At 43.8% G+C, this 12,378-nt stretch overlaps 1 protein-coding gene across 1 annotated transcript; it reads right to left on the bottom strand.

The window, feature by feature from the left end:
• Positions 1 to 1,454: 1,454 nt before the first annotated feature.
• Positions 1,455 to 4,972, bottom strand: LOC112236828 (toll-like receptor 13). Its single transcript, XM_024405427.2, is given in 2 exon segments — positions 1,455 to 3,294; positions 3,297 to 4,972. Coding segments are annotated over 2 exon segments (2,502 nt in total). The 5' UTR covers positions 4,852 to 4,972; the 3' UTR covers positions 1,455 to 2,347.
• Positions 4,973 to 12,378: the final 7,406 nt, after the last annotated feature.

Raw genomic sequence — 12,378 nt, 5'->3', positions numbered from 1 at the left:
ACAATGGCTTCCAACACTCTACTCAGCAAACTGGATGCAGTTTATCACAGTGCCATCCGTTTTGTCACTAAAGCACCTTATACCACCCACCACTGCGACTTGTATGCTCTAGTCGGCTGGCCCTCGCTACATATTCGTCGCCAGACCCACTGGCTCCAGGTCATCTACAAGTCCATGCTAGGTAAAGCTCCGCCTTATCTCAGTTCACTGGTCACGATGGCAACACCCATCCGTAGCACGCGCTCCAGCAGGTGTATCTCACTGATCATCCCTAAAGCCAACACCTCATTTGGCTGCCTTTCGTTCCAGTTCTCTGCTGCCTGTGACTGGAACGAATTGCAAAAATCGCTGAAGTTGGAGACTTTTATCTCCCTCACCAACTTCAAACATCTGCTATCTGAGCAGCTAACCGATCGCTGCAGTTGTACATAGTCTATCGGTAAATAGCCCACCCATTTTTACCTACCTCATCCCCATACTGTTTATATTTATTTACTTTTCTGCTCTTTTGCACACCAATATCTCTACCTGTACATGACCATCTGATCATTTATCACTCCAGTGTTAATCTGCAAAATTGTAATTATTCGCCTACCTCCTCATGCCTTTTGCACACAATGTATATAGACTCCCTTTTTTTCTACTGTGTTATTGACTTGTTAATTGTTTACTCCATGTGTAACTCTGTGTTCTCTGTTCACACTGCTATGCTTTATCTTGGCCAGGTCGCAGTTGCAAATGAGAACTTGTTCTCAACTAGCCTACCTGGTTAAATAAAAGTGAAATAAAAAAATATAAAAAAATACCACCCTTCATCCCATACCACCCTGCAATCCACACCCTTCATCCCATACCACCCTGCATCCCATACCCCCCCTTCATCCCATACCACCCTGCATCCCATTACACCCTTCATCCCATACCCCCTTGCATCCCATACCACACTCGTACCATGAAGGCCACCTAATCGTACCAAGCTCATCCATCCTCTCCCTGGTAACTATTCCCCAGGTTGTTGATTTAAAGGAGAATGTGTTCTCTGGCAACTTACCTGGTAAAATGAGTGTTAAATAAAAACACAACTCAAGCCTACTGCAGGCCTCAAGCAGCAGAATTCTTCAGGGGTCGGAAAAGGTTACCACCGGAGACCTGAGATTTAGCTGGAGGGATGATACTTCTTTGTGGATGGTACTGAGAAGGGTGTAGTCTCCATCAGGCACCATGATAATGGAGGTTATCCAGACATATCAGGCTTACTCTGTGGTCTACTGTAGTCAGAGCATTGATAGCCTGGACAAGCTGCTGAAAGCTGGCCTCAGTTAGAGACAGTTATCTGTTCTGCATGTGTCAGATCTAAGAACTTATAGAATAGAGAATATGGAGGCATTCTAGAAAATACAATGAATTGATCTGAAAATATAAATAACTTGTTCTGAGTAATGCTAAGACAGGGACCAGGGATATAGAGCATTTTTATGTAAAAACACAAACAGAAGCCAGTTTACAACGTTTCAGCTGTATGCCTTTGTTAAGAGCACGAACAATAATGAAATAATAAAATAAAACTATGTTACCTCCAATATTGCGCAGAAATGACCTAATTGTCCAGAAAGGGGTACCCCTCCCCAAGCCCAGGAGTGAACCATATACAGTTAGTTAAACAACGAGCAACTACATTTAGTTAAACAACTAGCAACTACATTTAGTTAAACAACTAGCAACTACATTTAGTTAAATAGCTAGCAACTACATTTAGTTAAACAACAAGCATCTACATTTAGTTAAACAACTGAAAAGGACATTTCAGTACAAAGCTCTTTGATCAATATTGAAATAAAGTAACTGCTTTGCGGTCATTCACATATTATCATTAATTACTGCTTCATGGTCATTCATTCATGTATTTCATTGTATGTGTTTCATTCATTCATGTATTGTCGTTCACACCCTTTTTCAGTGACTTTTGGCAAGAAATATACAGTTAAAGACATGTGTTAGCGATTAGGTGATAACAAAAGGACATAAAGGATATCATAAAATTCGTGGAAGTAAAAAAATGTATTACATTTTTTTCTAAGTAATTTAAATACTATTATTTTATGAAATGTAAAAAGGGTTATTTTTAAGTAATTTAACTATGATTATTTATATGTAATTTAAATAGGAATACCTATACATATTAGTTGAAGATTAATCAGAAAAAGTACAGAGCATTTAAAATGACTTCATTAGAATTGTCTAAACACACAAATTCTGGAAGACATTTTGTACAGAGGAATTTTAACGACAAATTCAATACCTCAACATATGTGTCAACATTGCGTCTTCATTAGCACAAGGTTCAACATCAACCTCTGATCTCATGCTCAGTCGGAGGTTTCAGTTTAGCCCACAGTCTGTCCCAGAATGCCTGGTGCTGATGGGGGTCCTGGGGCCAGTCCAGATAAGTCCTGGTTTTCAGCAGGCGAGCCAGCCTGTGGTGGGCAGACAGCTGGCGAGGGGGGATCTTCTCCAGGAAGACCAGGAGGAGGATGTCCCTTTGCTCCACCTGCAGCCTGTAGGTGGCCAGCTTCATCTCCAGAGAGCACCAGTTACTGCGTAGGTAGTGGCGGCTGACTAGGCAGAGGGTGTGGCGGCTCCGGTAGAGGCTGTCTGTGATGTTCTCCACAATGTCCTTCCCCAGCTGGAAGTCCCTGCTGTGCAGACAGAGGCGCAGGAAAGGAGGACCCCTCTGCTCCAGATTGGGAAGCAGCTCCTCCACCACCCAGCGCTCGTCCTTCCCGCTATAGGAGACAAACGCATCGTAGTGGTAGCGCCCCCTGGTGTTGGATCGCATGGCTTCTAACAGCCAGCCAAGGGTGATGTGGTAGAGGGGGAGGAGGTAGGGGCCGGCCAGGTTATGGACCAACACCACCAGCATGAAGAACAGGACTCCCAGGCCAGTCGCAACAAAGAGCACAAAGCCAACCTCTGTTGTGCAGTTGGCTTCTGTGTACTTGACAAAATTAGGTGTGTCTATTCCATTGTCCGACAAGCATATCAAGTCCTCCAAAGCATACATACCGGTTTTAGCATACGGACCAAGCATGATCACTTCAACCTGCCTGCACCCCTTTGCCCATGTAATGAGCCAAGCATTGTCACAACTGCAAAACATCTGTAAATTATTAAACGTCAAAAGCTTAAGGCTAGAGAGAGGTTCAGTAAAGCTGTAGAATACATTATAAATGTTCTCTATATGCAAATACACTCTTTTCAAAGATTTCAAGTCTTTAGTTAAACTCCCCTCAAAGAGTAAATCCTGCAGTTGTCAAGTTCCAGATCCTCCAGTTTGGTCAAGTTGTGAAAAATGATGTCGGCAGAACGCTGTATTAAAAGATCCACCTGTCGTAGAGTCAGTTTCCTCAGGTGAATCAGCTGATGAATTGATGTTAAATCAACCCTTTTAGCTGAAAGCTTCGATCTGTAGTCAAATGTCTCCACAGACGTGAAGTATTTTCCCATGAATTCAGATCCACAAAGGAATTCTTCAGCATCAGCATGAAGATGGGTTACAGACTGAAAGAAAGGTCTGTCACAGTCCTGAAATGACACCGTCTGGCCTTTGAGCTGGAGACTCAGGTTCTGTTTAGATGTGATGTTACTGCCGATAGTCAACTGCATTGGCCTCATAGCTGAACTAATGTACAGATGAGTCAGTTGACTCAGAATTCCACCAAATATAAGTGTCAGATTCAGCTTGATCACAGGTTCTGTTAGTGGGTTGTGCACTTGCCCGAGAAACACTTGTCTAAGAGACATGAGGTTTGTGAAAGACATTGCCTCAATGTTGTGAATAAGTGGATTGTTCCTGAGGTCTAACCATGTCAAACTATGTAAACCATAAAATGTGTTTGCATTTATCTGTGTTATCTTATTACTTGTAATGTCCAAGGACTCCAGATTTGTTAATCCCAGGAAAGCAAAGTCTTCAATGTTTGAAATTAAATTCTGTTTTATATCCAGATACAGGAGCTTAACAAGACAGATAAATTGTTTCGCAAAAAGCATTTGATTTTTCAACCCTAAAGTGAGATTTGTTAACCATGTTATTGGTTGTTTTTGGAAGGAGCAAATATCAAGTCTGTTGTCTTCCAGGCCGACTATTTTTAGTTGATTAAGGTTTTTGAGACTGGAAATAAAATGCCAATCCAAATGGGTAGTAGGATGGAAAGACAAAGGTACACTTAAATACATATATTCTAGCCCAGTGCACAACTCAACACTGGACATAGAGAGGCTGCTTGTATTGAAATTGTTTACATATAATTTCTTGATTGAAAACAAAAACACTACATTACAGATACTTTCAATATCAATGACATTGATCCCAGAGCAACTGAAGTCCTGGATTTGTTTTATCCCAGACAGGGGAAGGTCCAGTAGGACTTCCTGGCTGAAAGCCCCTGTTAACCTTGTGAGGTTCTGGAGCCAAGCCAGTGCACCTTCCTCTATATGTGTTATTACACCAAATGAGAAGTCAGAGAATGTTAGATTTATAAAAACAGGTGTCATGCTTTCGTTGGTGTTTAAGACGGAGCAGTTTGAAATGTTTAACGATCGTATGTTTGTGGCGTCTACATATAACCTAACAAGTGACTTAATATTCATTATTCTGCATAGTATCTCTGACAAATCCTCTAAATAGGGTTCCCTAATGATGAGACTTTGTAACAGAGGAATGCCATGGAAAACATCCGGGGCCATTGCTGACAGTCTATAACTCCAAAGAATCAAATGACTCAGCTTGACGAGATCTCTGAATGTATGAGGCCCAATATGACATTCACAGCAATCTGAGTTATTCCCCATTTACCTAAGTGCATATGTTGCAAATTTGGAAGGTGACTATTCCCAGATGGAAGGATTTGAGTAAAACAGCCATTAATGTACAGGTACTCCAGATCCTGAAACTGGGAGAAAAAGCCCAGAGACATGGATCTATTTTCACCATGTGTCATATATATGCAGAGGGTATTGATATTAGGGGGAAGTCCAAGTAGATCCTCCTCGATGGCTGTGACATCTTGACAGGCAGCAGTGTAACGTTTTGCATGATGAGGTATGTGGCTGCAGATCCAGGTGGGAAAGTGTCCCAAGTTTTCACTACTGTCATAAATCTGGCATTTAGGATGCATCCATCCACTAGAACTCTGAATCCACAGGAACAGGACGGCAGGGTGGGAAAACATAGATCTCATCTCTTCCAACGTCAGTCAAATCTACTGAGATAATTGTCAGAATAGTTTGGTTCCGGTGGATCTCTGTAGAACGTTGGTTTGATACAGTAAAACCCTTATGAACGCTGCAAACAGTATGGAGTCTCTCGTCTTCTTGTTGTTTGTCAGATGGGTTCCTCCTTGGTAACTAACAGCAGTTCATACCTTTTGGTTGTTCCAATGTTCTTCCCTTTCACCCTGCAGTTGAATTGTATCTCAAGGTAACAGGAGTAAATATTTAACGGTTAGTTTGGTTCCAAATGTAAAGAAACAATAAAATGTCCCACAGACAATGAAGAACTGAATGCAGAGCTGCAACGTGTTCTCTGACCATCACAGTGGATGTCTGAATGTGTCTGAGGAGCAGCATCCTGTTTGTACAGCACAGTAACACTGTATGTTAAACAGCTTGTGAAAGTCTATTTTGACCTGTTTTACATCTCTCTCTTTCAGTTCCTGAAAACAAAAATACAGTCTATAAAAAATTACAATTGACACGAAGGACCTGTTGGGACGGGATAGATTTCAGAAGACTGATTAGACTCAAATGTCTGTAGATTGTAATGAAAAATGAATTGCATTACAGAACTTCTTTTTATTAATGAATTCTAATGTAGATGTAAATATCACAAGGGGAAGTGGGTAACTTCTTTAATGACGTTGTGCTGTTGACATTATTATTATTATTATTATTACTCTAATGACATTATTACTCTGGGGCTGTAGTCCTCTTCAGAGCCCTGTGACATGCCTCTATAATGACATTATTACTCTGGGGCTGTAGTCCTCTTCAGAGCCCTGTGACATGCCTCTATAATGACATTATTACTCTGGGGCTGTAGTCCTCTTCAGAGCCCTGTGACATGCCTCTATAATGACATTATTACTCTGGGGCTGTAGTCCTCTTCAGAGCCCTGTGACATGCCTCTATAATGACATTATTACTCTGGGGCTGTAGTCCTCAGAGCCCTGTGACATGCCTCTATAATGACATTATTACTGGGGCTGACATGCCCTGTGACATGCCTCTATAATGACATTATTACTCTGGGGCTGTAGTCCTCTTCAGAGCCCTGTGACATGCCTCTATAATGACATTATTACTCTGGGGCTGTAGTCCTCTTCAGAGCCCTGTGACATGCCTCTATAATGACATTATTACTCTGGGGCTGTAGTCCTCTTCAGAGCCCTGTGACATGCCTCTATAATGACATTATTACTCTGGGGCTGTAGTCCTCTTCAGAGCCCTGTGACATGCCTCTATAATGACATTATTACTCTGGGGCTGTAGCCTCTTCAGAGCCCTGTGACATGCCTCTATAATGACATTATTACTCTGGGGCTGTAGTCCTCTTCAGAGCCCTGTGACATGCCTCTATAATGACATTATTACTCTGGGGCTGTAGTCCTCTTCAGAGCCCTGTGACATGCCTCTATAATGACATTATTACTCTGGGGCTGTAGTCCTCTTCAGAGCCCTGTGACATGCCTCTATAATGACATTATTACTCTGGGGCTGTAGTCCTCTTCAGAGCCCTGTGACATGCCTCTATAATGACATTATTACTCTGGGGCTGTAGTCCTCTTCAGAGCCCTGTGACATGCCTCTATAATGACATTATTACTCTGGGGCTGTAGTCCTCTTCAGAGCCCTGTGACATGCCTCTATAATGACATTATTACTCTGGGGCTGTAGTCCTCTTCAGAGCCCTGTGACATGCCTCTATAATGACATTATTACTCTGGGGCTGTAGTCCTCTTCAGAGCCCTGTGACATGCCTCTATAATGACATTATTACTCTGGGGCTGTAGTCCTCTTCAGAGCCCTGTGACATGCCTCTATAATGACATTATTACTCTGGGGCTGTACATGCCTCTTTCAGAGCCCTGTGACATGCCTCTATAATGACATTATTACTCTGGGGCTGTAGTCCTCTTCAGAGCCCTGTGACATGCCTCTATAATGACATTATTACTCTGGGGCTGTAGTCCTCTTCAGAGCCCTGTGACATGCCTCTATAATGACATTATTACTCTGGGGCTGTAGTCCTCTTCAGAGCCCTGTGACATGCCTCTATAATGACATTATTACTCTGGGGCTGTAGTCCTCTTCTGTGACATGCCTCTATAATGACATTATTACTCTGGGGCTGTAGCCCTGTGAGCCCTGCCTCTATAATGACATTATTACTCTGGGGCTGTAGTCCTCTTCAGAGCCCTGTGACATGCCTCTATAATGACATTATTACTCTGGGGCTGTAGTCCTCTTCAGAGCCCTGTGACATGCCTCTATAATGACATTATTACTCTGGGGCTGTAGTCCTCTTCAGAGCCCTGTGACATGCCTCTATAATGACATTATTACTCTGGGGCTGTAGTCCATGCCTTCATTATTACCTGTGACATGAGCCCTATAATGACATTTACTCTGGGGCTGTAGTCCTCTTCAGAGCCCTGTGACATGCCTCTATAATGACATTATTACTCTGGGGCTGTAGTCCTCTTCAGAGCCCTGTGACATGCCTCTATAATGACATTATTACTCTGGGGCTGTAGTCCTCTTCAGAGCCCTGTGACATGCCTCTATAATGACATTATTACTCTGGGGCTGTAGTCCTCTTCAGAGCCCTGTGACATGCCTCTATAATGACATTATTACTCTGGGGCTGTAGTCCTCTTCAGAGCCCTGTGACATGCCTCTATAATGACATTATTACTCTGGGGCTGTAGTCCTCTTCAGAGCCCTGTGACATGCCTCTATAATGACATGCCTCTATAATGACATTATTACTCTGGGGCTGTAGTCCTCTTCAGAGCCCTGTGACATGCCTCTATAATGACATTATTACTCTGGGGCTGTAGTCCTCTTCAGAGCCCTGTGACATGCCTCTATAATGACATTATTACTCTGGGGAGCTGACATTATTACTCTGGGGCTGTAGTCCTCTTCAGAGCCCTGTGACATGCCTCTATAATGACATTATTACTCTGGGGCTGTAGTCCATGCCTCTATAATGACTTCAGAGCCCTGTGACATGCCTCTATAATGACATTATTACTCTGGGGCTGTAGTCCTCTTCAGAGCCCTGTGACATGCCTCTATAATGACATTATTACTCTGGGGCTGTAGTCCTCTTCAGAGCCCTGTGACATGCCTCTATAATGACATTATTACTCTGGGGCTGTAGTCCTCTTCAGAGCCCTGTGACATGCCTCTATAATGACATTATTACTCTGGGGCTGTAGTCCTCTTCAGAGCCCTGATAATGACATTATTACTCTGGGGCTGTAGTCCTCTTCAGCCCTGTGACATGCCTCTATAATGACATTATTACTCTGGGGCTGTAGTCCTCTTCAGAGCCCTGTGACATGCCTCTATAATGACATTATTACTCTGGGGCTGTAGTCCTCTTCAGAGCCCTGTGACATGCCTCTATAATGACATTATTACTCTGGGGCTGTAGTCCTCTTCAGAGCCCTGTGACATGCCTCTATAATGACATTATTACTCTGGGGCTTAGTCCTCTTCAGAGCCCTGTGACATGCCTCTATAATGACATTATTACTCTGGGGCTGTAGTCCTCTTCAGAGCCCTGTGACATGCCTCTATAATGACATTATTACTCTGGGGCTGTAGTCCTCTTCAGAGCCCTGTGACATGCCTCTATAATGACATTATTACTCTGGGGCTGTAGTCCTCTTCAGAGCCCTGTGACATGCCTCTATAATGACATTATTACTCTGGGGCTGTAGTCCTCTTCAGAGCCCTGTGACATGCCTCTATAATGACATTATTACTCTGGGGCTGTAGTCCTCTTCAGAGCCCTGTGACATGCCTCTATAATGACATTATTACTCTGGGGCTGTAGTCCTCTTCAGAGCCCTGTGACATGCCTCTATAATGACATTATTACTCTGGGGCTGTAGTCCTCTTCAGAGCCCTGTGACATGCCTCTACATTATTACTCTGGGGCTGTAGTCCTCTTCAGAGCCCTGTGACATGCCTCTATAATGACATTATTACTCTGGGGCTGTAGTCCTCTTCAGAGCCCTGTGACATGCCTCTATAATGACATTATTACTCTGGGGCTGTAGTCCTCTTCAGAGCCCTGTGACATGCCTCTATAATGACATTATTACTCTGGGGCTGTAGTCCTCTTCAGAGCCCTGTGACATGCCTCTATAATGACATTATTACTCTGGGGCTGTAGTCCTCTTCAGAGCCCTGTGACATGCCTCTATAATGACATTATTACTCTGGGGCTGTAGTCCTCTTCAGAGCCCTGTGACATGCCTCTATAATGACATTATTACTCTGGGGCTGTAGTCCTCTTCAGAGCCCTGTGACATGCCTCTATAATGACATTATTACTCTGGGGCTGTAGTCCTCTTCAGAGCCCTGTGACATGCCTCTATAATGACATTATTACTCTGGGGCTGTAGTTATTACCTCTGTAGTCCTCTTCAGAGCCCTGTGACATGCCTCTATAATGACATTATTACTCTGGGGCTGTAGTCCTCTTCAGAGCCCTGTGACATGCCTCTATAATGACATTATTACTCTGGGGCTGTAGTCCTCTTCAGAGCCCTGTGACATGCCTCTGTAGTCCTCTTCAGAGCCCTGTGACATGCCTCTATAATGACATTATTACTCTGGGGCTGTAGTCCTCTTCAGAGCCCTGCCTGACATGCCTCTATAATGACATTATTACTCTGGGGCTGTAGTCCTCTTCAGAGCCCTGTGACATGCCTCTATAATGACATTATTACTCTGGGGCTGTAGTCCTCTTCAGAGCCCTGTGACATGCCTCTATAATGACATTATTACTCTGGGGCTGTAGTCCTCTTCAGAGCCCTGTGACATGCCTCTATAATGACATTATTACTCTGGGGCTGTAGTCCTCTTCAGAGCCCTGTGACATGCCTCTATAATGACATTATTACTCTGGGGCTGTAGTCCTCTTCAGAGCCCTGTGACATGCCTCTATAATGACATTATTACTCTGGGGCTGTAGTCCTCTTCAGAGCCCTGTGACATGCCTCTATAATGACATTATTACTCTGGGGCTGTAGTCCTCTTCAGAGCCCTGTGACATGCCTCTATAATGACATTATTACTGGGGCTGTAGTGACATGCCTCTTAATGACAGAGCCCTGTGACATGCCTCTATAATGACATTATTACTCTGGGGCTGTAGTCCTCTTCAGAGCCCTGTGACATGCCTCTATAATGACATTATTACTCTGGGGCTGTAGTCCTCTTCAGAGCCCTGTGACATGCCTCTATAATGACATTATTACTCTGGGGCTGTAGTCCTCTTCAGAGCCCTGTGACATGCCTCTATAATGACATTATTACTCTGGGGCTGTAGTCCCTTCAGAGCCCTGTGACATGCCTCTATAATGACATGCCTCTATAATGACATTATTACTCTGGGGCTGTAGTCCTCTTCAGAGCCCTGTGACATGCCTCTATAATGACATTATTACTCTGGGGCTGTAGTCCTCTTCAGAGCCCTGTGACATGCCTCTATAATGACATTATTACTCTGCCCTGCCCTGACATGCCTCTATAATGACATTATTACTCTGGGGCTGTAGTCCTCTTCAGAGCCCTGTGACATGCCTCTATAATGACATTATTACTCTGGGGCTGTAGTCCTCTTCAGAGCCCTGTGACATGCCTCTATAATGACATTATTACTCTGGGGCTGTAGTCTCTTCAGAGCCCTGTGACATGCCTCTATAATGACATTATTACTCTGGGGCTGTAGTCCTCTTCAGAGCCCTGTGACATGCCTCTATAATGACATTATTACTCTGGGGCTGTAGTCCTCTTCAGAGCCCTGTGACATGCCTCTATAATGACATTATTACTCTGGGGCTGTAGTCCTCTTCAGAGCCCTGTGACATGCCTCTATAATGACATTATTACTCTGGGGCTGTAGTCCTCTTGACATGAGCCCTGTGACATGCCTCTATAATGACATTATTACTCTGGGGCTGTAGTCCTCTTCAGAGCCCTGTGACATGCCTCTATAATGACATTATTACTCTGGGGCTGTAGTCCTCTTCAGAGCCCTGTGACATGCCTCTATAATGACATTATTACTCTGGGGCTGTAGTCCTCTTCAGAGCCCTGTGACATGCCTCTATAATGACATTATTACTCTGGGGCTGTAGTCCTCTTCAGAGCCCTGTGACATGCCTCTATAATGACATTATTACTCTGGGGCTGTAGTCCTCTTCAGAGCCCTGTGACATGCCTCTATAATGACATTATTACTCTGGGGCTGTAGTCCTCTTCAGAGCCCTGTGACATGCCTCTATAATGACATTATTACTCTGGGGCTGTAGTCCTCTTCAGAGCCCTGTGACATGCCTCTATAATGACATTATTACTCTGGGGCTGTAGTCCTCTTCAGAGCCCTGTGACATGCCTCTATAATGACATTATTACTCTGGGGCATTATTGACATGCCTCTATAATGACATTATTACTCTGGGGCTGTAGTCCTCTTCAGAGCCCTGTGACATGCCTCTATAATGACATTATAATGAGTCATTATAATGACATTATTACTCTGGGGCTGTAGTCCTCTTCAGAGCCCTGTGACATGCCTCTATAATGACATTATTACTCTGGGGCTGTAGTCCTCTTCAGAGCCCTGTGACATGCCTCTATAATGACATTATTACTCTGGGGCTGTAGTCCTAATGACTTATTACTCTGGGGCTGTAGAGCCCTGTGACATGCCTCTATAATGACATTATTACTCTGGGGCTGTAGTCCTCTTCAGAGCCCTGTGACATGCCTCTATAATGACATTATTACTCTGGGGCTGTAGTCCTCTTCAGAGCCCTGTGACATGCCTCTATAATGACATTATTACTCTGGGGCTGTAGTCCTCTTCAGAGCCCTGTGACATGCCTCTATAATGACATTATTACTCTGGGGCTGTAGTCCTCTTCAGAGCCCTGTGACATGCCTCTATAATGACATTATTACTCTGGGGCTGTAGTCCTCTTCAGAGCCCTGTGACATGCCTCTATAATGACATTATTACTCTGGGGCTGTAGTCCTCTTCAGAGCCCTGTGACATGCCTCTATAATGACATT

This window comes from Oncorhynchus tshawytscha, unplaced genomic scaffold (genome assembly GCF_018296145.1).
Source record: "Oncorhynchus tshawytscha isolate Ot180627B unplaced genomic scaffold, Otsh_v2.0 Un_contig_2738_pilon_pilon, whole genome shotgun sequence".
NCBI lineage: Eukaryota > Metazoa > Chordata > Actinopteri > Salmoniformes > Salmonidae > Oncorhynchus > Oncorhynchus tshawytscha.
Note: the sequence above shows the minus strand (reverse complement) of the source record. Positions and strands in the feature narration are given on the sequence as shown.